This window comes from Poeciliopsis prolifica, unplaced genomic scaffold (assembly GCF_027474105.1).
Source record: "Poeciliopsis prolifica strain line A6 unplaced genomic scaffold, Auburn_PproV2 SCAFFOLD056, whole genome shotgun sequence".
NCBI classification, from domain to species: Eukaryota; Metazoa; Chordata; class Actinopteri; order Cyprinodontiformes; family Poeciliidae; genus Poeciliopsis; species Poeciliopsis prolifica.
This window is the reverse complement of record NW_026562431.1, coordinates 2,638,569-2,665,165: the sequence shown is the minus strand read 5'-3', so window position 1 is coordinate 2,665,165 and position 26,597 is coordinate 2,638,569. Positions and strand designations below refer to the sequence as shown.

The window sequence follows — 26,597 nt, the reverse complement described above, 5'->3', positions numbered from 1 at the left end:
ATTAACATTGAAAGATCCTTGAATGAGTATCCCATTTAAGGATGACGTCACCAGCGACCAGCTGAGCCAATCAGAAGCAGCTGACCGCCTACTGCTCATTAACTACAGTGTTTGAATACTTAGTTGCTTTTTTTTCTTTTTAATTATTAAACACTGAACAATTTTACAAGATCACGTGTCATGCACTTAAGTAATAAAATCTTACAGGCTAAAGACACACACATCATTTTAAGACAATAACATCATAACAAATTGTTCAATAAAAATAAATGAATAAAATGTGGAATACTTTCCATTTTGGTAAAAGGAGAATTTAAGGTTCTCCACACATAAGGTCACATATAAAATACATATTTATGTAATGAAGACGCTGTGAAGGACTTATTTTAACTGAGATGAGTCACTTTGAAAATAATTCAACTTCAAGACTAAAAAGGAACCAACTAAGTATTCAAATGCTATAGTTAATGAGCAGTGGGGTCGCCTGCTCCTGATTGGCTCAGCTGTTCACTGGTCACGTTTTCCTTGAATGGAAAACTCCAACCCAGAATCAACGTCACCGATTGGCGTCATTGACCGCCTGAACAGAGTCTTTGAATGTAGACCCTCTGCGCTCATTTGGTCACTAACCATTTGCTTTGTCTTTCAGGTAAAAACTTAAAAAAACACTAAAAACCTTAAAGATAGGATAGGTTATCCTTTCTTAAATGATCAGCATCGATATGCAGGATCAACAGATCATGTTTAGTCCGGGTCTTTATTTACAGTCATGTATGTAAAGGAGGATGATATTTGATCACTGGACTCTGGAAACAAACTCGTATCGGTTCTGCTCGCTGCAGCGTCCACACGTTGCTCTCTACTGCCCCCTAGGAAAGGTTGGGCCTGTAATAGCAGAGATTTATCTATTCTGCGTAGAATATTTTTCACCAAAATGGAAAGTATTTCCAGATTTACCTACACTGCACATGCATTAGGAATACACATTTCTGCAATTAATTACAACAACAGGATTATTATTTCTATGGAAACATAAATCTCACTTAATAAGAAAATGTAATGTAATCAGTTTGAAGATGGACGACTGCAAGCTTGAAAACACAAAGCCCATTAGAGACTTAATGGGCTTTAAGATCGGTTTATCTTTTCTTAAGTTTACAAGCTATGCACTGTTCAGGGGAAATGTCGGGTCATGAAAGGCCCGTTAGACCCCCGATGACAAGGGGGTCTGTGTCATGTGATTATGGTCACATGACACATGGGATGGGAAATAAGCTTCCATATCTATGTATGGAAGCTTATGTGAAAATATAGCTTATGGTACACATACACACACATATACACAGTAAAAACCGCTGGGTTAAAAATAACCCAATACGTAACCCAGCGCTGGGTCATATATGGACCGACCCAACGCTGGGTTGTTTTAACTCAACTGGGTTGGGTTGAGGGTTTGACCCAGCACATTGGGTCATAGCTGCAACCTAAAGCTTGGGTTAAATTGACCACTGCTCAAAGTTAAAATGACTCAATATTGGGTTGAAATTTATTACCCATTAAAAGGGTCATTTTACCACCATATTTTTATTTTACATTTTTTTTTCCTTTTCTATTTTAAAATTCACTATAAAAATTTAACTAAAAACATTCAGATTAGCTCAAAAGAACTTTTATTTGCAAATGTTATACATTCCAACATACATGAAATTTTTAATACAGACATGTAAAAGTTACATATAAACAATTGATTAAATCTGCAACCTTTTTTAACTTTGTTGGTGTACACAAATAAATATTTTCATCAAAAGAGTTTGAAGGAAATGTGAAAAAAAATAGCAACAAAGTAACAAAACATCCAGCAGGTTTTCAATCAGAACATTTAAAACTTATTTAAGGGTTATTGAAGAATTGCTTTTATTCTTCCATGGCCTCCAACTGGGCCCTCATTAATTTTATCGGGGGTGACTCGTTTCCTGGGATTTCATATATCACAGTTTGGAGAAAATCCCAAATTTGGACACACGACTTCGGATAACTCAGATCAAAAACGAAGAACGATTTGAAACAGCCGTCAACAGCCCCCAAAAGAGATGGATATTCCAAAGCAGTTCCATTTATGACGACAAATGCTTGGGAACAACAATACCTGTCCCCAAGCATGAGAACACGTGGATGCTCTGTTGCCGTACTTCCAAGATATTCCACCATATTTGTCCCAATCTGGTGTGTGGAAAAAGCAGAAAGGAAGCCATTAGTCATTTAAAAGGTAAGGAGGAACTAATAATTTTTGACTAATTCTTATATGATTTTTGTTTGATACATTATCAAAAGACCCTTGCGTTTGAAGTTTATATATACTATATAAAAAGACATATTTTTGGTCAACGCTGTCTTGTGTTATATGACATTAAAATTCTCATTTCACGTCAATTAGGACATGGTAAATTCAAGATTAATGACAGGGAGAACAGTGAGGGAAAAAAAAGCATATTTGTTTTAAACTTCTGGTTTCAACTACATTTAAACAGCAAAGAACTCGTTCTGACATGAAGATAGACTTACTGGCTGGACATCAATGAAGGCTTGCTGGACTTCAAGGTTGCTGGGTCTGACCACCTTTCGCCCAACTCTGTAGGGAACAGCAGGGAGGAGTTTTGGCAGCAGCTGGAGTGCCACGTCACCTTGTTTGTCTGTCAACGAAAAACTCAGATTAAAATGCTACACAATCAAAAAAGAGCCACAGGAGAAAAAATTAGTTCAGAAAATGTTCCTTTTGAGCTTCAATACCTTGTGGAAGCAACTCAATCTCAGGCAGAAGACCGCTCTCCTCCTTCTTCCCCATGCGAATGACCTTTGATGAGAACAAGGTGTTCCAGTTCTCTGTCAGTTTTCCACAAGACTGTGGATATAAAACGGCAAAGTCCTGCAAAATCTAACAATCAGAAAAGACAAAAATACAAATCAAATGTAAAAGTGAAATGAACTATTACATTCAACCTTTCATGGGTGCTACAAATTTATGTTCTGGGTAGTTTGACATTTTGAGTTTGATTGTAATTGTACATTTACACATGATATTGCAGTTTATTGTTTAACATTTAACTGATCTCAATATGAGGTATAACCTCACCATTCCTGGTGTGTCCAACAAACGTGGGAACTCTGCAAAAATCTGCTGCATTGGGATTGTCCCACTTGAGCGGATCCATCCTGCGCGATATACTGCAGTTTCCCGCATGTATTGGACAACCTGGTCTGTGGGCCAAAAGTTATTTTTCAGCCATTCTGTCATCTGGATGGCACGCTCAGCACTGATGGTTGGTTCTGTGGGGAAAAAAGTATTACAGAAATTAAAAGAAAAAAAATGTGAGGTAATTCACAGCAATGATAAGATAAGATTGCTGCTCAAAACAATAGGGGCTTGGAAAAAGTCCATGTGCTAGTACCAGGCAAACTTAATCTTTTTGGTGGAGCTTCTGGGGCTGAAAGCATCTTCTTCCTTGGTTGATGCCTTTTCCTTACATTACGGAGACGCTCCTCCAGAAGCCAGTTGCTGGCCTGTGTTGTCTTCCGGGGGTAAACCAGGCGTCCTGCACATTTTTAACAAAAGAAATATAAAAGTTAAATGTTAGCCTTTCTGTTTTAATGTCCAAATTTTTATTAAACCTACAACTCAAAGATCAAACACCATAGTTACAATGATATTTAATGCTAACCATTGTGCAAGTTGTTGAAGTACTTGTGTGCTAGTGCTCTGAAGTGTGAAAACTTACATATCCTGTGCCATGGCTGTCTCTTAAACATGGAAACTGGTCCACAATCGAAGATGCCAGAATTGCTTTAGTGTCTGAAGATGGGCTGGAAACAAAAAAAATTACATTCAGTAAGACAGGCAAGTAAAATATTTTATTTTAATTAGTTATTGTAAGATGAAAACATAGAGCAGAAACCTTAAAACACAAACAATTTCCAAAAAATCCCGTTTTTATTAGCCCAACACATACTTTAAGACTTCTTACTGGAGAAATTTTACTTAGGTGAGCACTGCACAATGCCGTTAATGTTCTCACCAAGAGCAAAATGTCACAAAAACAACCTCATTGATCTAGTTTTAGAAGAAATACTCACTTTTCTCCATATTGATCCATCAGGTGTGACACAAGTGTTCTGACCACTTGTGTGGTCAGAACACTTCGTCTTTCACGAATGGACATATGCTGATTTCCATCTAGACTGATAACCACAGGTCTACCTTCAGAGGAGGCACTGAGGATCTCACGGATGTTCTACAGATAAATAGTTTGTGTTAAGCATATGCCATCGCAGAGTGTGCTGATCTGACAGAACACCGGTGGGACGACTCCAAACATGTTGGAGCACTTATAAATTAAGAGATATTTCAATAAATCGAGCAGATATTTTATTGTTACATAGTTAAATCTTCACTAGAAATCTGTAAAAGTTACTTTTATTTGACAGAAAGCATAATATCCAACTTTAGCTTCCCCTCCTCTGCCATTGCTGGTGCATACTGTTTTTTTCTTCTCCACTGCCTCAATCGGTTTCACCCAGGTTAACCGTATAATAGCATAGCATAGTGTGTTCAGTAAGAAATAAAAGGCTTAATGAAAATGGCATTTAACAGTTATATTACTGATATATTACTATGAATACCTGTATACTCGGTACTGATCGCTTCGGACACCGCTACTGCAAGCCTCCAGTCCCTCCTTGTCGCTATAGATCCGTTATTAGCATTCTAGCTGCTACCACCTTTTGCGCGCGCTAGTGAACGAGGCCAGCGAAAACCAGGGGGCAAAGCGCCATCTCTCCCTCCCACACCCTCACCCTTTTTTTAAAAACAAATTGGATAAATTATCTTTGAATTAAATTAATTATTTCAAAAACATTACCCTATCAACGAAGATGATAGGTTAAATCAAATAATTCAATTAAAGTTACATAAATTTAATTTAAAAGATCTGTAGTATATAAAGAATACAATAACCCTATTAACTTTAAAAATATTATACCATGATATTGTAACTTACCATGTTTTATTTGAATTGAGAAGTCCAGTGTTGTCTGATCAGGTCACAGTCCAGTTGAAAATGGAGGTTTGTGAAGAGGGCAATGGATTTTTATATGAACTGTATTTGACCCAACCAATTGGGTAAAGTGTTGAGTCAACCGAACCTGAAACCTAACAGAATCAGTTAAGTGGAGTTCATTAAAACAAAAAAAAAGTCAACCCAACCGCTGGGTCACTACTTTTGAACCAATATTGGGTCAAAGTAACCCAACATATGACCCAGCATCTCTTACCCAGAAGTTGGATTATGAAAAACCCAGCATTTTTTACTGTGAACAAATTTTCCTTTCGTGCAGACTTCACGATATGGCATTGGTTCACCTCTTCCTTTAATTTCCATGCCATGCACAACATTTCTAGCTTCAGTACATCTCTGTAATTGCAATGTCCAAGAATCTCACGCCAACCTTGTAAGTCATAACATTTTTTACACTGAGCTCCACATCCATTGTCCGTCGTTTGGAAGTAATACAATGTGTTACTACCAACGTGAATGGGGAACTTGGTATCGTCTCTGAGAAGAACGTTCTTTTCTTCTTTGAAGATCACCGTTGCTCCGCTGGATGTTGCAGCTTTCACTGAGAAGATGTCTTGCGGATATGAAGGGATGTACAATTTGTTCCTCAGCACTGTTTTAAGACGTCGACCTAACGCGTCTCCTCGTTTCTTGACCAAAACACCTGGATCCATCAGCCAATTCCACGCAGTGCGTCTCGGCCTGGAAACTTTCATCAAGCTTCCGAAACTTCCCGATGTCGGTGATTATATGCGACGTCGCACCAGCGTCCACCATCAGACCTCTCCTCTTGATGTCGTCCACTCGCGTGTCAGCGTCGCTCACCCGGAAAGCAAACTCTCTGTCGCCGCCCGCATTTGAATACTTAGTTGGTTCCTTTTTAGTCTTGAAGTTGAAATATTTTCAAAGTGACTCATCTCAGTTAAAATAAGTCATTAATACTTATATATAAGTATGTATCACTTCCACCTCTTCTTCTTTTTGGCAATTAAGAGTTCGTCGCACTGCTGGTGTGAAGTCAGCTTTAATGAAACTCTTTAAAGTCGTTCTTATTACAGCTTCAGTTTCCCTGACACCAACACCACCGTCGAACTAAAACACAACGTAAACTTAGTGAGATGGTGCCAAGAATACAATATCGATATAAAAATAACATAAAACATATAAACATACCTCGCTGGCTAACCCTTCCTTTTGAGGTAGAAATGAGGTCATTCAGTAAATTCTTACACTTAAATCATGCTTCTTCATTTGCTTGCCAACGCGATGCTGTTATATCGCAAGCGTCTCTGGTAACCTGGTAACCAGACGCTTCTACATCTACTTCCTACCATAAACCTTCAAAATAAGAGTCTTAACAAAAAGTATAAATAATACAAAATAAAACCTATAAATTAAAACTTTGGCAGTAAAAGTATGTATTTTATGTATTGTAACTATATATTATATGAACTAGCAATGTAGGTAGCTAATTTACATTTAAATACTATAAAAATACTATAAGACTTAGAAATCTATTTTGTTTTTATATTTCTAAATCACCGACACGGCGCTGGAATTGAAAAATTCAGGGCTTCAAGGAAAAGAATAACGAAGATGCCCGCAAAGAAAATCACAGACATCTCAATGAGATCGCAAAGCACTGGGCCTCGTCTACTGACAACGCAGTGGACGTCGCGAGTCGTCTTTTGTTTTCTAACATATAGAAACATCGGCCGAATTAATAAATAAGGCTGTCTCAAATGGCAATGTTAATAATCTCGTTATTTGGTTGGAGGTCAGTTGTTCTGGATTCAGTTTAAGAGAGTCGGTGCTTCATTCTGACCTTTTCCTGAACGCCAGAGGTTCAGTTTCCTTCTCCTCATTTTTTCTGAATCTTCCCTTTAAATGTTAGGGGTTGGAGAGATGGTATTAAAAGAAAGGCAATATTTATGTTTTTGTAAAAATGCTAAAGCGAACTGCATAGTTTTTACAAGAAACTCACTGATGAGGCTGATGAGAGCTTCTGGTCCAATCAATGGAGAGGAAAAGTTATTGAGCGCAGAGGGCCTACATTCAAAGACTCTGTTCAGGCGGTCGATGACGTCAATGGGTGACGTAAATGACGTCACCCACTGACGTCATTAACATTGAAAGATCCTTGAATGAGTATCCCATTTAAGGATGACGTCACCAGCGACCAGCTGAGCCAATCAGAAGCAGCTGACCGCCTACTGCTCATTAACTATAGCGTTTGAATACTTAGTTGGTTCCTTTTTAGTCTTGAAGTTGAATTATTTTCAAAGCGACTCATCTCAGTTAAAATAAGTCCTTCACAGCGTCTTCATTACATAAATATGTATTTTATATGTGACCGTATGTGTGGAGAACCTTAAATTCTCCTTTTACCAAAATGGAAAGTATTCCACATTTTATTATTAATTATTAAACACTGAACAATTTTACAAGATCACGTGTCATGCACTTAAGTAATAAAATCTTACAGGCTAAAGACACACACATCATTTTAAGACAATAATATCATAACAAAATTGTTCAATAAAAATAAATGAATAAAATGTGGAATACTTTCCATTTTGGTAAAAGGAGAATTTAAGGTTCTCCACACATACGGTCACATATAAAATACATATTTATGTAATGAAGACGCTGTGAAGGACTTATTTTAACTGAGATGAGTCGCTTTGAAAATAATTCAACTTCAAGACTAAAAAGGAACCAACTAAGTATTCAAATGCTATAGTTAATGAGCAGTGGGCGGTCGCCTGCTCCTGATTGGCTCAGCTGTTCACTGGTCACGTTTTCCTTGAATGGAAAACTCCAACCCAGAATCAACGTCACCGATTGGCGTCATTGACCGCCTGAACAGAGTCTTTGAATGTAGACCCTCTGCGCTCATTTGGTCACTAACCATTTGTGTTTTATTTGCTCCCTTGACTCTGGTTCTGATCCGCTGCTCCCTAAACAACCGGACACTTTTTATACTTTTTCTTCTTCCTCCCAGCATCTAAACGTTGCTTTCTACTGCAGTATTTTTCAACCTTTTTTGAGCCTAGGTACATTGTTTTCATTGAAAGAATCAATGAAAATTATTATTATTTACAGTCATGTATGTAAAGGAGGATGATATTTGATCACTGGACTCTGGAAACAAACTCGTATCGGTTCTGCTCGCTGCAGCGTCCACACGTTGCTCTCTACTGCCCCCTAGGAAAGGTTGGGCCTGTAATAGCAGAGATTTATCTATTCTGCGTAGAATATTTTTCACCAAAATGGAAAGTATTTCCAGATTTACCTACACTGCACATACATTAGGAATACACATTTCTGCAATTAATTCCAACAACAGGATTATTATTTTTCTATGGAAACATAAATCTCCCTTAATAAGAAATGTAATGTAATCAGTTTGAAGATGGACGACTGCAAGCTTTTCAATTTGATTGAACGAACGACACTTTAAAAATAAATTGGCTTCGGTATTTTTTTAAATTAAAAGGATTTATGGTTCTATATTCCAAGTAAAATATTTTCAAATCTGGGCAGAGTTCGTTTTCTTCTTAGTTTGACTGTGACATTGACATTGTTGTCAAATTTATTTCGGCTTATTTTAAGACTGTTCATAATTCCTGCAGTGGTCAATTTAATAAACTGCATTAGATACGATAGTAGAATATTTAGTTTATTGCAAATACAAATATAGATACGAGAAAGAAAACAGAAAGTGACTAAATTATCGGAGATAACCTACATTCAAAGACTGGATAAAAAAATTACTATGATGTTTTCAATATATATTTATACATATCTACACGTTGCAGTAGAACAGTGTTTTTCAACTAGTGTCCCGTGGAAATTATTCAATTTCACTAAATTGGTCTAAAACGATTTTTTGAAAACAAATTGACTGCAAATAATATGCCATTTCCGAGAGTCTGTGTTGTATAGTAGCGGCGTCATCATGTAATTTCCTGATGACAGGATGGCAGTAGGTACACAGCACTGTACGTTAAAACAAGAGAATTAGTGATGCATGAATGTGACAGGAAGCGGTGAGAGCATTGTACCAAGCAAGACTGTGATGACAGTGATGGAAAAGTTTTGAAAAGAAAAAAGCTAAATTCAGACCCAGATGAAGAACTTAGCATGAGTGGATATCAACGGAAGGCAAATACCGTGAGCTTTTTCTTTTCCAAATATTATTGCTTCTCTCAGAAAAGGAATTATTTTCTATATTCTGGCTGAGAGATTGCTTGTGGTCAGAATTAGTCGTGTGAACAATGTGGTCTTAAATTTAAATTGTTGTGCCACTGATCAGGCGCACTTTTGAAGTAGACTGTTGGAAAATGTTCTCATCTTAACCTGTCTTTAAGTTATCTTGTGTTATGTGTTCATGTTTACTGATTTTCCTTTGTAAGTGTAACCGGGTTCTGCTTCACACCACTGTACCAGGCCGACCCAAGTAACCCCTCGACTCTGTGTTGTGTAGATGTTTTAATGAAGACCAGGAGTTCTGGGTGAACAGGCAGTTTATTTCCTGAATGAGAACAGATCGGGTTGGAATCAATGCAATGGTTCAGCTTCCCTCAGCACACTCTCGTGCAGCTTCCATAGACTGCCACTGATTACAGTACATTAATATTTTAACATTCAATAAAAAATACAATAATAAATGATGTACCTGAATGAGAACAGATCGGGTTGGAATCAATGCAATGGTTCAGCTTCCCTCAGCACACTACAACAGAGCGTCATGTTGACTTTAACTTAGCACAGAAAGTGTTTTACAAAATTAACAAAACTAAAAGTGCAAAATTGATGCCAGGCACACAAATCATAAATAGTAGTTGCACACTATTGATGTAAGTTTTTAAGAATGATACTTTATGTGTTTCTAACACTTTTCCGTGCTGTGTGCTGAGGAATGAAACTCACCTCTCGTGCAGCTTCCATAGACTGCCACTGATTACAGAGGCCAGCAACATATAACCAGCCACACAGAGAGGAGGCGCTATTTCCCATTGCACTGATAATATATAAAGCAAGTGGGATTCTACAACATAAACTCTGTTACATAAGGTACAGCTTTATGTTCTGTATCCTGTCATTCTGTTTATGTGCATGTTGTACTGTTGTTGGCCACTGGGGGCAGTGAGAGCGAGATTTTATATATATGCAGCACTGTTCTAAAAAGAATTAGACGAAGAAAAGTTTTCTCTGTGCCTGACCGTTCCACAAATAAAAGAACACAGCTATCTAAGAAAAGAAGTGTGGTTCATTGTGATGATGAGTGCAGATCAAGAAAACACAAACGCAACATAGACATGTTAAGTGCAATTTGAAATATCTAATATAAAATATGATACAAATTCAAATTCAAGACACTTTGATAAGAACGACCATATATTATTATTATTATTATTTATTATTTTCATGTGTTTAGATTTTTGGCTGGTGGTGTGCCTCTTGATTCTTTCAATGAAAACAATGTGCCTAGGCTCAAAAAAGGTTGAAAAATACTGCAGTAGAAAGCAACGTTTAGATGCTGGGAGGAAGAAGAAAAAGTATAAAAAGTGTCCGGTTGTTTAGGGAGCAGCGGATCAGAACCAGAGTCAAGGGAGCAAATATCATCCTCCTTTACATACATGACTGTAAATAAAGACCCGGACTAAACATGATCTGTTGATCCTGCATGTCGATGCTTGATCATTTAAGAAAGGATAACCTATCCTATCTTTAAGGTTTTTAGTGTTTTTTAAGTTTTTACCTGAAAGACAAAGCAAATGGTTAGTGACCAAATGAACGCAGAGGGTCTACATTCAAAGACTCTGTTCAGGCGGTCAATGACGCCAATCGGTGACGTTAATTCTGGGTTGGAGTTTTCCATTCAAGGAAAACGTGATCAGTGAACAGCTGAGCCAATCAGGAGCAGGCGACCGCCCACTGCTCATTAACTATAGCATTTGAATACTTAGTTGGTTCCTTTTTAGTCTTGAAGTTGAATTATTTTCAAAGTGACTCATCTCAGTTAAAATAAGTCATTAATAACTTATACATTATATAAGTATGTATTTTATATGTGACCTTATGTGTGGAGAACCTTAAATTCTCCTTTTACCAAAATGGAAAGTATTCCACATTTTATTCATTTATTTTTATTGAACATTTTTTTTTATGATGTTATTGTCTTAAAATGATGTGTGTGTCTTTAGCCTGTAAGATTTTATTACTTAAGTGCATGACACGTGATCTTGTAAAATTGTTCAAAGTGTTTAATAATTAAAAAGAAAAAAGCAACTAAGTATTCAATCTCTGTAGTTAATGAGCAGTGGGTGGTCACCTGCTTCTGATTGGCTCAGCTGGTCGCTGGTGACGTCATCCTTAGATGGGATACTAATTCAAGGATCCTTCAATGTTAATGACGTCAGTGGGTGACGTCATTTACATCACCCATTGACGTCATCGACCGCCTGAACAGAGTCTTTGAATGTAGGCCCTCTGCACTCAATAACTTTTCCTCTCCATTGATTGGACCAGAAGCTCTCATCAGCCTCATCAGTGAGTTTCTTGTAAAAACTATGCAGTTCGCTTTAGCATTTTTACAAAAACATAAATATTGCCTTTCTTTTACCATCTCTCCAACCCCTAACATTTAAAGGGAAGATTCAGAAAAAATGAGGAGAAGGAAACTGAACCTCTGGCGTTCAGGAAAAGGTCAGAATGAAGCACCGACTCTCTTAAACTGAATCCAGAACAACTAACCTCCAACCAAATAACGAGATTATTAACATTGCCATTTGAGACAGCCTTATTTATTAATTCGGCCGATGTTTCTAAATGTTAGAAAACAAAAGACGACGCGCGACGTCCACTGCGTTGTCAGTAGACGAGGCCCAGTGCTTTGCGATCTCATTGAGATGTCTGTGATTTTCTTTGCGGGCATCTTCGTTATTCTTTTCCTTGAAGCCCTGAATTTTTCAATTCCAGCGCCGTGTCGGTGATATATGATATAGAAATATAAAAACAAAATAGATTTCTAAGTCTTCATTATAGTATTTTTATAGTATTTAAATGTAAATTAGCTACCTACATTGCTAGTTCATATAATATATAGTTACAATACATAAAATACATACTTTTACTGCCAAAGTTTTAATTTATAGGTTTTATTTTGTATTATTTATACTTTTTGTTAAGACTCTTATTTTGAAGGTTTAAGGTAGGAAGTAGATGTAGAAGCGTCTGGTTACCAGGTTACCAGAGACGCTTGCGATATAACAGCATCGCGTTGGCAAGCAAATGAAGAAGCATGATTTAAGTGTAAGAATTTACTGAATGACCTCATTTCTACCTCAAAAGGAAGGGTTAGCCAGCGAGGTATGTTTATATGTTTTACGTTATTTTTATATCGATATTGTATTCTTGACACCATCTCAATAAGTTTACGTTGTGTTTTAGTTCGACGGTGGTGTTGGTGTCAGGGAAACTGAAGCTGTAATAAAAACAACTTTAAAGAGTTTCATTAAAGCTGACTTCACACCAGCAGTGCGACGAACTCTTAATTGCCAAAAAGAAGAAGAGGTGGAAGTGATACATACTTATATATAAGTTATTAATGACTTATTTTAACTGAGATGAGTCACTTTGAAAATATTTCAACTTCAAGACTAAAAAGGAACCAACTAAGTATTCAAATGCGGGCGGCGACAGAGAGTTTGCTTCCGGGTGAGCGACGCTGACACGCGAGTGGACGACATCAAGAGGAAAGGTCTGATGGTGGACGCTGGTGCGACGTCGCATATAATCACCGACATCGGGAAGTTTCGGAAGCTTGATGAAAGTTTCCAGGCCGAGACGCACTGCGTGGAATTGGCTGATGGATCCAGGTGTTTTGGTCAAGAAACGAGGAGACGCGTTAGGTCGACGTCTTAAAACAGTGCTGAGGAACAAATTGTACATCCCTTCATATCCGCAAGACATCTTCTCAGTGAAAGCTGCAACATCCAGCGGAGCAACGGTGATCTTCAAAGAAGAAAGAACGTTCTTCTCAGAGACGATACCAAGTTCCCCATTCACGTAGGTAACACATTGTATTACTTCCAAACGACGGACAATGGATGTGGAGCTCAGTGTAAAAAATGTTATGACTTACAAGGTTGGCGTGAGATTCTTGGACATTGCAATTACAGAGATGTACTGAAGCTAGAAAATGTTGTTCATGGCATGGAAATTAAAGGGAGAGGTGAACCAATGCCATATCGTGAAGTCTGCACGAAAGGAAAATTTGTTCAAACTAACAAGGAGCCAGATGCAAGAGCTAAAGAACCACTAGCAATGGTCCACACAGATTTAGCAGGACCTATAGATCCAACGTCCAAAGATGGTCACAGATATGCATTGTGCTTCACAGATGATCATTCCTTAATCATACGTCACAGATTGACGTCAAAGACCTGTCGCCCTTCTGCGTATGGCAAGCCTTTTTGATATAAAGTCGGTTTCACTGCTCTTACATTCCAGATATCTCAAATTGTTTTATGACCAGACGTTTTAGCAATTTAAGATATCTCTAATTAAAATTTGACTGGACAAAATACCTATTTGAGATAATTACATTCTAACCAGTCCAAATGACGTGAGATTTATTTGTGGCATTTACTGAAAATATAAAATTCTGCAGGCAACTATTCAGACATCACAAAGGGGCTTTCACCTCATTCAGAATTCAGATATCTAAAATTGTAATTTTGACAGTGATAATTACGTTCAAGAAATCTTAAATCATAATTCCGGTTACGTGTCTCGTCAAGTTACAGAACAAGTGACGTCATTTGAGATATCTTGCAAGGAATTTTGACCAGTCAAAATGTAATTGAAGATATCCTGAATTATTATTCTTACTAGTCAGAATGTAAATGCAGATATCTTAAATTATCATTCCGGAGTCAAAATGTAGTTTTGTCAAGTCAAAATGCATTTTTCGAAATCTAGAAAGTAATTACGGTTAATCAGAGGGAACGCAATTTATGTGAAAACGGCTTGCCATATCACACTTGAAGCCCGCATCATACGTCACAGATTGACGTCATTGATCGACTGAACCAGAGCCTTTGAATGTAGGCCCTCAGCAGTCATTGCGTCACGAATGATTTTCCTTTGCAGGGAACGTAGACAATACCCATCAAATACAAATTAGATGTAGCTATAGATAGATATCTAGAGATCGATATGCACGTCTTTCTGTCATCTGTCTGTCAAGAGATATGTGATCGATAGACGTGAATATCTATCAAGACATAGTTATCCACGTCAATCTATCGATGTGGATATCTATGTCTAGACATAGATATTTATATATCTATATATCTAATTTGTAGAGACCCTGGAGGGAGAATCAGTCGCCGAAGACCTGGAGGACCCGTCGCCGAGGACGCTGGAGGACCGAACGATGAGAAAATCGATGAGAAAACACACTGATAACAGAGGCCCATTGTGCAGAACATTTTATATCACGTTTAACTGTCTGGTCTATTCATGTAGGGGGATGCATTTTTAATTTCTGAGCCTGCACAGCTTATTATTAGCCTACCGATTTTTGCATGCCCTCCCTATTTTCCTGAATATTAACCCATTCATATAAACCTCATAGCGTAGTTTATAGTAGTCAGCCACCAATTGTGCAAGTTTCTCCCACTTAAAAAGATGAGAGAGGCCTGGAATTGTCATCATAGATATTCCTCAACTATGAGACAAAAGAAGAAAAAAAAATTCAGATTGTCTGATTTTGTTATTTTTGGTTTATTTTGATTTTTTCTTTTTTATAATTCCATTTGTTAGTGTTATTTTGAAACAATAATCCTGTGTATGTCTAATCATCCCTTTATGATGATGTCTGGTATCACACACAGATATTAGTAAGAGAAACTGCATCTCATGTTGGCGTATTAGGCAGGCTCCCATTGTGTCTGTTATGAATTGAAACTGTAACCAACTAGTTTAACTTACGAATAGATAAGTTGAGAAAACTTAGATTTCAATGTTGAAGTTACAGTTAGTCTATCTTTTTAAGTTCAAAAAGGAGGATAATGAGCACAAACAACCATATCAAGAATAATGAACAGACTGTTTAATACAAAATTAAAGAGAATATTATAGTACAATTTTTGTTTCAACATAAAGTGTCCACCCTTGTTTATAACAGGTAGTGTAGTTTCTTTTAGTTCAGATTCCTTATTGTTCAGTTCCTTCTTTTAGAAGCTTTTTAGTTCAGTAATTGCAATTTAGGTCAGTCAGTCAAGTCTTTGTTAAATGGCCATGTGTTCTTTGGATCCAAAATCTTATCCAGTGCAAAGTAGGCAGCGGATCCAGCAGTCCCAGGTCTTGGGTTGAAACCTGGAGCTCAGCAATCCAATCCAGGCCTGCGATGCTGTGCACTGGACAAACCTTCCAACTTGAACGTGGTTCTAAAAAAAAAAACTAACCTGCATATATATATATGTGGTGGGACCGGTGTGGTTCAATAGAACTATTTTTAAGACAAAATTGTAATAATTTATTCCCAAAAAGTTATCTTCAAGGCACACAGGCCGCTACATATGAGGCTTGAGACAATCTCACTAATTTCAATAATTTTATTTATTACATCAGTTCATGCTAATCAATAAAATACATTAAGTTAAAACCACTCACATTAAATAAATAACAGTGACGGCTCAAGTCAAGGGTGGCAGTGCAGTTCAGGGTAGTGACCTAAATAAAGAAATACAGCAAACAAAACAACAAAACTAAAGAAAATTGTGCAACAAATCAAAAGAGCACCACCACCCGGAAAGTCCACCACCAACACCATGAACTGGCCTTTCCTGTCAAGATAAAGACATTCAAATTACATGAGTCATTTCATAATTGTCCTTCAGTCAACAATCAGCAGCAATTGTCAATTAAGAATCCGTCCTGGGATGCCACGCCACAGACGCCACTCAAGAGCGGCAGCAGAGTCCGTCCAAGCTGGTCGCCAGTCCGAACCAGCCAAGCTGGACAAGGGGCAGGAGTCAGGTTCACGCTGACCACGACGGCTGGCAGAAAGCCAGCAATCAGAGCGACAAATGGACTGCCGACGGACAACCAAAATAACAGCTGACATCAACCAGGAACCACAGGGCAACAGGCAAACAGCCGGCCAAGGACAAACAGCAGCGTCTATAGCAAACATAAGTGTTAAACATCAAATCTAAAAGCATGCAGGTAATGAGCTTTTCACTTACCACAAGCTCTATGTGTAGTGCCTCTGGCTGGGAGGAGGATCAGGCAGTTTACACAGGCCACCTAGGTGTACAATTGAAGCTAAGCGAAGGCTAGGCTAACAACAACAAGTATAGGAGGCCTCTTACCAGAAGAAGGAGCGATCAGCATGTATCAGTCAAGCACACCTTAGTGTCAGACTGGCGCTGCACAGCAACAGAGGTCTAAACCGGAAACACATGTTGACCAGGTGAGGGAGGGCCCCTTATATACAAACAGCGCCACCACCAATTAAATGCCAGCACTTGTGTGGTGCGTTCAAAACCTCCAGGGCATACTGCCACATTCAGATCTCAATTAACTATTAAAATCCAAAAGTATGCAGGAAGCAATAAATTCCATTTATCGCAAAAATAACATTCAACTAATGGCAAGCTTGCAAAACAAACATCGCACTCTATGCGACCCATTATAAGTTTGTACATAACAAAAATGCGATACAGTGAAAATCATTTTAATCTCACGTTTCTCCGATTGGTTTTTTTATGTTTCTCTTTTCTTCCTGGTCGGAACATATGAACAGTAATGCCTGTGACGCCAGTTTAGCATTATCTTAACTTCGGTTGCAAAAAGATTACAACACTCACGAGAGAAAATCACAGTAAAAATGTTTTTTACTACCAGGGATCAGGTCACAAATCTTCTTTTCTGTTAACCGTTACCGGAATTTATCAGAATTTATCTTTTAGCGTGCAATAATTCAGCACAACGTGCTACAGCCAGCTACAATTTTTCTTCTTCTAATTTTTCTGCTGTCTTAACCAGAATATAACTCACAAGCCACCTGCTGGCGTTTTCTGGTATCACAAGAAACTGATTTGCTGGTTGCATTAAATAACAAAACAAAATCCTACAGAAATAAAATGCAAACTACTACTAACAATAGTATCACACATATATATGGGGTTACAAAACACATGTATTTCTGGATTCATGGTTGAAGAAATGATCACTTAGTGTTCAATTTTCACATTTTCTCCACCTTGAGTGACAGAAAGTGTAAAAATGGCATTCACAAAATTTAAATATGTCTACACAAAGACATATATAAATATGTTGAATAGGGAAAGATGATTTTTTTAATTGTTAATTATTCTTTCATTTTTGTTTGCTTAGATTTTGTTTGGGTTTTTTGCTTTTCTTTTTTCTTTTCCCTTTGACAATTCAAGCACCATGGACTGAAGGTGGTTGTCTCGCGAGGCGGGCGCGCTAATTGGCCACCCGGACAGGTGTCGGCAGAGGTTGAGTAGAGCCCAAATAAAAGGAGCCTGGCTGGGAAGGGAGGAGGACTGGTTCTGCAGCCACGGAAACAAACACGCTGTGAGGGGCAGACGGAACCCGCTGATCCGGCATATAACATCGGAAGTTGGAAAACGGCCCAGTACAGAGGATCAGGCGCGCTGTAAGTAAAAGTTCCATTCCGATTGAACCGATCCTGCAGAGTACTGGCAGTGAGGACGTCTTCCGACGGAGTTCTGGTGCGGGATGCTGGCGCTCTACTGTGTTTTCTTTGAATTGGACCTGAGGGGACTTCCGGTTTGACGATGTAGAAGAAGGAAGCAGGGTGAAGGAGCTCCGGCTAACTTTTGTTAAATTACTTTAAAATACGAGTTACACACGTCTATCAAGTACCGGACTACAGACGCATTATCTCTGGACCCTGGTGACGTTACAATGGCCAGTGATAATCCTAAACAAAAACTCTCTACTTCAACCAGGCGAACGAACAGCCTAGCTAGCAAGGTAGCCTCAATGGCCGCGGCTTCCTCCGAAGCTGAAACACTCGGCGAAAGTAAATGCGGAGATTCTGTTTCCATGCCCCAACTGGTCAAAGAACTATCCAAGCAGCGGAACGACTTCAAAGAGGATGTGGCCACATTAATTCGAGAATCGATTCGGCCTCTGCAAACAGCGGTAGACGGGCTGCGGGAGGAGGTGAGCTCCTTTCAGGGCCGCCTCGTAGCAGCGGAAAGCCTGGCAGGCGATAACTTTCAACGCATATTCGAAGCTGAGGCTGCCGTTAAATCTCTCCAGGCCCAAAACGCTTCCTTGTTGGAGCGCCTGGAAAACCTGGAAAATCGGTCTCGCAGGTCCAATCTGCGCATACTTAACATACCCGAAGGCAGCGAAAATGGCCAGGATGCAACTAAGTTCATCTCCAAGTTGCTAAAGGATGCTATGGGAGGCGACATATTTCCTTCTCCCCCGGAATTGGAGCGGGCACACCGCACAGCTGGACCTATGCCCACCGCAGGACGACCACCACGGCCCTTCATCGTGGCATTCCACCGATACAGGGAGAAGGAAGCCGCTTTAAGATGGTCCAGGCAGCATGAAGTAAAGTACCAGGGAACCACCCTGAGAATATATCCAGATCTCAGCATCGCTCTTGCAAAGAAAGGTCGGCATTCAATGATGTTAAAGGCGCTCTATATCAGAGAGGTGTATCATTTCGTCTTCTTTTCCCGGCCCGTCTTAAAGTTACGTTTAAGGGAGAAAGCCACTTTTTTGAAAGGCCAGAGGAGGCCCAGGCGTTCTACGACCGCTGCGTTGCAAATAAACATCTGACGGCAGACCTGTTGTTGTTTTTTTTTTTTTTTTTTCGGAGTGAAGCGGGGGGCCAAGGATACAGCAGAGATTGGGAGGACAGTAAAAAGGACAAACTATCCCGAGGAAGTGGAAAATTGTTACAAATTGCTGAGTTATGGGTTACATCTTCCACCGTGCATTGATTGTCTGGACAAAAATATTAACTCTGCTTCAAGTGGACGCACCGTTTTTCTCATAAGGGTCATATATCCATACACCTGTGAGTATGTTTGCATCGTGCATGCACATACACGAATTTCTCCCTTACTATAATTTCGTGTCGTGTTTTTTTTTTTTTTTTTTTTTTTTTGCGTTTTACTTTGGCATAGTTTAGTGCCCAAAATCCATGCTCATAAGCTAGCTGATTGCTGTACAAGTGCCCCACGGGGTTTATACATTCACTGTTTATAGTTTCTGGTACTGTTCTAACTCATTATACACAGAGTGTAACTCCTGCATGCCAAGTTCATCGGGAACCCTCCAAAGCCAGTTTTGGGATTGTATATGGTCTATCGGAAGACCTACGAGGTGTTTAAGGGACAGTATTTGGCTTCAACAAGAGAAGCAAGGATACAACTGGGGTGGGTTTTAAAAGGGTTGGGTTGGGGGCTGCTTTTGTTATTCATACAGCTGTTTTGCGTTGTTTTTCCTACTTTATTTTTCTCTCAAGTTTGTACGTTATGCACAGGAAAGCTTGGACCCACGGTGGGGCATGGTGGAGCTGCTGGGCTGGGACAGGTATATATTTGGATTATCATGGCCAATGTAGGTAGCGGCAGTGTAAGAGGGGAGTCCTCAGCAGTTCGCTTTATCAGTTGGAATGTGAGGGGCATGAGAGGACCAGTGAAACGGGCAAAAATTTTTCCCACCTTAAAGCTTAAAACAGAAATAGCATTCCTACAGGAAACACATTTGGTTTCTGCAGATCATATAAAACTTAAGAAGCCTTGGGTAGGACAGGTTTACCATTCACAATTTAATACAAAAGCGAGGGAACAGCAATATTAATTCATACAAATATACAATTTACTTTAAGCTCATCCATATCAGATCCACAGGGTCGATATGTCATAGTAACGGGTTCTTTATATAATACTCAAGTTATACTTGCCTGCATATACGCACCCAACTGGGATGACCCCTCTTTCATATCCAGGTTAATCTCTGCTCTACCTAACATGAACTCTCACCGTTTGATATTGGGTGGGGACATGAACTGTGTAATGGATCCGACTCTAGACCGATCCAGCTCTAGATTGTCATCTCCATCAAAGATGGCTCACGCCTTAACAGCATTCATGAAGGAGGCAGGCTGCATTGATCCCTGGCGCTTTTTGTTTCCAGATAATAAGGAATTCTCTTTTTTCTCACATGTCCATCAATCATATTCAAGAATTGATTGTTTTTTTGTAGACAAGACCCTACTACCCTTTGTTAAGAATAGTGAATATTCTGCTATTGTAGAGTCTGATCATTCACCACTAATGCTGGACTTTGCCTTCCCACCCAATCAGGCTCAGCGCCCCAATTGGAGGTTTGACTCAACTTTATTAGCAGATGACAACTTTTGTGAATCAATGTCTACTGCCATAGATAATTTTCTGTCTGAAAATAAATCAGATTCTGTGTCGCCCTCCATCCTGTGGGAAACATTAAAAGTGGTAATTCGAGGTGAAATAATATCGTACACGGCAACACGCAACAAAATTAGAAGAGCAAGGCAGGAACAGCTTATCAGTTCTATACTGGAGCTGGATCGTAGGCATTCAATGTCGCCTTCCCCTGAGCTGTACAAAGAGAGGCTTTGTCTACAAATGCAATATAATCTTATATCAACGCAGGACGTGGAACAATCCTTACTTAGATCCCGAGGCCATGTATATGAACATGGCGAGAGGGCGGGCCGCCTCCTGGCCCACCAACTCAAAAGTCGGTCGGCGGCGCAGCTCATATCGCAGATCCAAAAGACCTCTGGTGTGCGCACTGTTGATCCAGTTGAAATAAACCAAGCCTTTGAGGAATTTTATTCTGACCTATACTTGTCACAATTCCCAGGGGACGACTCAGATATGAATGCTTTTTTAGACAGCTTGGATATCCCTGTTATTGGTCCTGACAGAATGAGGGATCTGGATAAGCCCCTTACACTTAGTGAAGTTAATAATTCCATTTCAGCAATGCAGAGTGGCAAGGCCCCTGGACCAGACGGCTACCCAATCGAATTTTATAAGAAATTCTCATCCAAGTTAGCTCCTCTTTTACTTGAAATGTTTAACTACTCAATGGATTTGGGGACCTTGCCACAGACCCTTACAGAAGCTAACATCATACTCTTACTAAAACATGGTAAAAATCCAACGGACTGTGCTTCCTACAGACCCATTTCACTTCTAAATGGTGACGTTAAAATCTTAGCTAAACTTCTGGCTATGAGATTGGATGCAGCCATGGCAGACATAATCTCCTCAGATCAGACTGGGTTTATGAGGGGTCGTCACTCTTTTACTAATATACGAAGGCTTATTGGTGTTGTTCATTCTCCTGTATCGGGGGAGTCTCCTGAGGTTGTGGTCTCCCTCGATGCGGAGAAGGCATTCGACCGGGTTGAGTGGCCCTATCTATTTGCAGTATTAGCTAAGTTTGGGTTTGGGCCCAAATTTACCTCATGGGTACAACTGTTGTATACATCACCCAAAGCAAGCATAATCACTAACAAAACCAGATCTAGGCCCTTTTCCTTATCTAGGGTACCCGGCAGGGTTGTCCTCTCAGCCCGCTCCTCTTTGTTTTGGCTATTGAGCCACTCTCAATTATGCTCAAGACCTCACAGAGCTTTAAGGGAATTTATAGAAATCAGCTGGAACATCGCCTGTCCCTATATGCGGATGACTTATTACTCTACATCTCGGACCCAGTATCTTCAATCTCCAACATTGTGAGATTGCTAAACCGTTTTGGTAAATTTTCAGGCTACAAGTTGAACTTCTTAAAGAGTGAATATTTTCCAATTAATAATTCTGCACTCCAAATTGCAGAAACTGACTTGCCCTTTCCTCTCTCTAGAGCAGGATTCAAATATTTGGGAATTAATGTGACGCGTTCTTTCTCTGATTTGCTTGACAAAAACTTTTCCCCTCTGCTTAATAACCTTAAACGAGACCTCCAGAAGTGGAGTGTCCTAAACTTAACCTTAGCGGGCAAAATAGCATGTATTAAAATGAATGTCTTGCCAAGATTTATGTATCTCTTTCAGAGTATTCCAGTTTTTCTCCCAAAATCATTCTTTAAACTCATCGATAAACAGCTGTCCTTGTTTATGTGGAGTAATAAACATCCTAGAATCAGTAGGCACTTCCTTTACAGACACAAGGAGAGGGAGGTATGGGTCTACCTAACCTTCTGCACTATTACTGGGCAGCAAACCTACAAAAGGTGGTCTGTCTATTCCAACAACCAGATGTTGACTGGTGCCGATCTGAGCTGGATTCATGTAGGCCATCATCATTCCCTGCAATAGTCACTTCAAAGCTTCCTCTCTCTCCTAAGCAACACTCTTCATGCCCAGTTGTAATCTCCACCCTAAAAATATGGGCACAATTTAGACAACACTTTAATATGACAAACGTCTCTATTTACGGTCCCATATGTAATAACCATGTTTTCCCACCATCCTTATTAGACCCTGGCTTTGCTAAATGGCGAAGCGCAGGCTTAAGTAAATTTAGTGACCTATATATAGATGGCATTTTCGCTACCTTTGATGCCATTTCCTCCAAATTTGGTTTACAGCGTTCCTCCCTATTTCGGTACCTCCAGATCCGTGACTTTGTTCGTAGCATTAGCCCTTGCTTTCCCAATTTACCCCCTAAAGGAGGTATAGACATAATTTTGCAAACTCCAACTTGTAGGGGGCTCATCTCAAAAATTTACAATATCATCTCAACTTTCAATACAGTGAGGCTCAATGAGATCAGAGCAGAATGGTCAGAGGAACTTGGAATACACATCTCTGATGAGACCTGGGACCACGCATTGCGTAGAGTAAATGGGTCAACATCATGTGCTCGACTTGGACTAATTCAATTCAAGGTCCTTCATAGGATTCACTACAGCAGAGCCAGACTCTCGCGGATTTATCCCACTGTCAGTGATACTTGTGCTCGGTGCCACATAGCTAAGGCAAATTTATCCCACATGTTCTGGGCCTGTAACAAACTATGCAACTTCTGGTCTACAATTTTTCAGATCCTATCTGAAGCCTTCAAATAGGGGTCCAACCTAGTGCTGAATTGGCAATATTTGGAGTTCCAGGGGAGGGAATATCATTATCACATGATTTTAAAAATGTACTGGCTTTTTCAACCCTCCTCGCCCGAAGAAGAATATTATTGGCGTGGAGATCAGAACACCCACCCAAGGCTTCTCTCTGGTTGAGTGATCTGTCCATGTTCCTTAAGTTGGAGAAGATCAAATTTTGTGTTAGAGGTTCGACCCAAAAATTTTACAAAACTTGGTTCCCTCTATTATGTTATTTTGAAAGACTAGATGCTCTTCCTCAAGCCTGAATTTCGACTAGGAACTGGCTCCGCGGTGTTTGTCTGCTTCCCCGGCCTGGCAAGGGTTCCTTGTGACCCAGGCTGCTGACGGTGTTTACCAACCTGTGCAGTTTTAAGTATCCATGTACTGTGTTTGGATGTCTGCCCACACTTGTGCAGACGCTTGTTCACATGCTGTCCACGTCTCTGAGCTCTGCCATAGTCCCCTGTGTGTGTGTTTTTTTTTTTTTTTTTTTTTTAATTCTATTTAATTATTGCTTCTGTTTTATAATTATTATTATTTTATTTTGCTGTTTCTATTGTTTGCAGCCAGGTATGGGGTGAGGGAAGATGGGGATGGAGGGGAGAAAAAAAAAAAACAATGCCTTGCTTTATATCTGTGTTCAAAGTCTTGTTGTCATTGGTTGACTAAATAAAATAATAAAAAAAAAGAATTGGACCTGAACGGAAGGGGGCGTGGCACGCCGAGGAGTGAGCGGCGTTGGAGTGTTGAGCAGCCGACTGTGGACAAACGAGAGTGTGCGCTGCACAGAGATCACCTCCACGAACACGATATTAAGTTTATATATATATATATATATATATATATATATATATATATATATATATATATATATATATATATATATATATATATATGTGTGTGTGTGTATGTGTACCATAAGCTATATTTTCACATAAGCTTCCATACATAGATATGGAAGCTTATTTCCCATCCCATGTGTCATGTGACCATAATCACATGACACAGACCCCCTTGTCATCGGGGGTCTAACGGGCCTTTCATGACCCGACATTTCCCCTGAACAGTGCATAGCTTGTAAACTTAAGAAAAGATAAACCGATCTTAAAGCCCATTAAGTCTCTAATGGGCTTCGTGTTTTCAAGCTTGCAGTCGTCCATCTTCAAACTGATTACATTACATTTTCTTAAGTGAGATTTATGTTTCCATAGAAAAATAATAATCCAGTTGTTGGAATTAATTGCAGAAATGTGTATTTCTAATGCATGTGCAGTGTAGGTAAATCTGGAAATACTTTCCATTTTTGTGAAAAATATTCTACGCAGAATAGATAAATCTCTGCTATTACAGGCCCAACCTTTCCTAGGGGGCAGTAGAGAGCAACGTGTGGACGCTGCAGCGAGCAGAACCGATACGAGTTTGTTTCCAGAGTCCAGTGATCAAATATCATCCTCCTTTACATACATGACTGTAAATAAAGACCCGGACTAAACATGATCTGTTGATCCTGCATATCGATGCTTGATCATTTAAGAAAGGATAACCTATCCTATCTTTAAGGTTTTTAGTGTTTTTTTAAGTTTTTACCTGAAAGACAAAGCAAATGGTTAGTGACCAAATGAGCGCAGAGGGTCTACATTCAAAGACTCTGTTCAGGCGGTCAATGACGCCAATCGGTGACGTTGATTCTGGGTTGGAGTTTTCCATTCAAGGAAAACGTGACCAGTGAACAGCTGAGCCAATCAGGAGCAGGCGACCGCCCACTGCTCATTAACTATAGCATTTGAATACTTAGTTGGTTCCTTTTTAGTCTTGAAGTTGAAATATTTTCAAAGTAACTCATCAGTTAAAATAAGTCATTAATGACTTATACATTATATAAGTATTTATTTTATATGGTATAACTATACATTATATCAACTAGGAATTTTTGTTTTGTTTTGTTTTTACAAATAACATGACAAAGTAAAGAAAAAGTGACTAAATGATCGCAGATAATCTACAATCAAATACTTTGAAGAATATTATAATGAAGACTTAGATTTATATTTTGTTTTTACATTTCTTTATCATTTGTATCCCCCCACTCCAAAGAGTGGGGGGATACACACATCAGCATGGAGCTAAAAGTTGTGTTCTTATAGATCTTCATAAAGTCCAAAAAGTTTTAAACTGCTGTAAAAGCCTGTTGTCTTTTGTTTGCTTTTAAATCTGTCTGAATTTGTGTTGCTGCCCTGAGCAACTTTATTTACTTTATTTTTCTGCTTGTTGAAGAATTGTTTCTTTAAAGCCTCAAAAGGTGCTACAGGCCAACAAGCTATCATTATGTGTAAAGAGATTTTCTTTGGTTGTGTTAATGTCAGTGTAAACACAAAGTCCATTAGTGTAAACAACTGTCCTGTATAATTACAGGGTTTTGTCTGTAATTTAAAAAGTATACTTTTTTTAAAGTATACTCTTTTTAAATTACAGACAAAACCCTGTAATTATACAGGAATTCAGTGTATTTGTAATATTGATTTAATGTAAATTTTAGGATAAAACTTGATCAATTTTAATGGTAAAACTGTCATTTTTACAGTAAAGGTTAAATAAAACACAATTTTTTACTGTAGAATCAGCAATTGTAAAAATTAGCTGACTGTAATTTTTACGGTTAAATTCTGGCAACCACAGCTGCCAGTATTTTACCGTAAAAATGAAACTTTTTTTTTTTTTACAATGCAAATTGTGAAATTAAAAAGTGCAAATTTACTTTGTAAAATTATCAAATCGATTATATCAGCTGAATAATGTGTTACCAGTGTAGTCTAATGGTAAAAACATGGAAAAGCATAAGTAAATTTTATATAAAATATCCAAAAAATAAGATTTTGTAGAATATTCTGTTGTTTTCAGAATCCAGGGTAAAACATCCTTGTCCTCCTCACTCTTCCAGGGGCAGCATAATGTCTTCCTCCTCAGTCTTCGGGCCGTAGGGATAATGGTCATCAATGTCCAAAAAAAAAAAGGGTCTTTCCTCAGTGAGGCTGATGGTTGGTAAGGAGGAAGAGCTGGATAGAGTCTAGCGATGCCAGGTGAACCCGTTGGTGCCGCTGGATGCAAGCTCATCGCAGCAGGTTGACATGTTGGGAAGAGAGAAAAACAGTCATTAGTTTTCTTATTTTCTTATGTTGTTCAGCTGATTTCTCATGATTCTTTTCTTTCTTCAGCTTTCTGAACCATATGAAATCTATGTTATGCGTGGGTTTTTTTAATTTCCAGACTGAGTGTATCTGTGTGTTCTTGCATTATTTGTAA

General features: G+C 38.9%; 1 protein-coding gene across 1 annotated transcript; it reads right to left on the bottom strand.

The window, feature by feature from the left end:
* Positions 1-1,914: 1,914 nt before the first annotated feature.
* LOC129379187 (uncharacterized) lies at positions 1,915-4,138 on the bottom strand. The gene is made up of 6 exons (XM_055059837.1): positions 4,129-4,138; positions 3,447-3,590; positions 3,131-3,324; positions 2,788-2,932; positions 2,563-2,690; positions 1,915-2,220 (listed from the first exon to the last, which is right to left on the bottom strand). Exons 1-6 carry the CDS (start codon positions 4,136-4,138, stop codon positions 1,915-1,917), a joined length of 927 nt encoding a protein of 308 aa, XP_054915812.1.
* Positions 4,139-26,597: the final 22,459 nt, after the last annotated feature.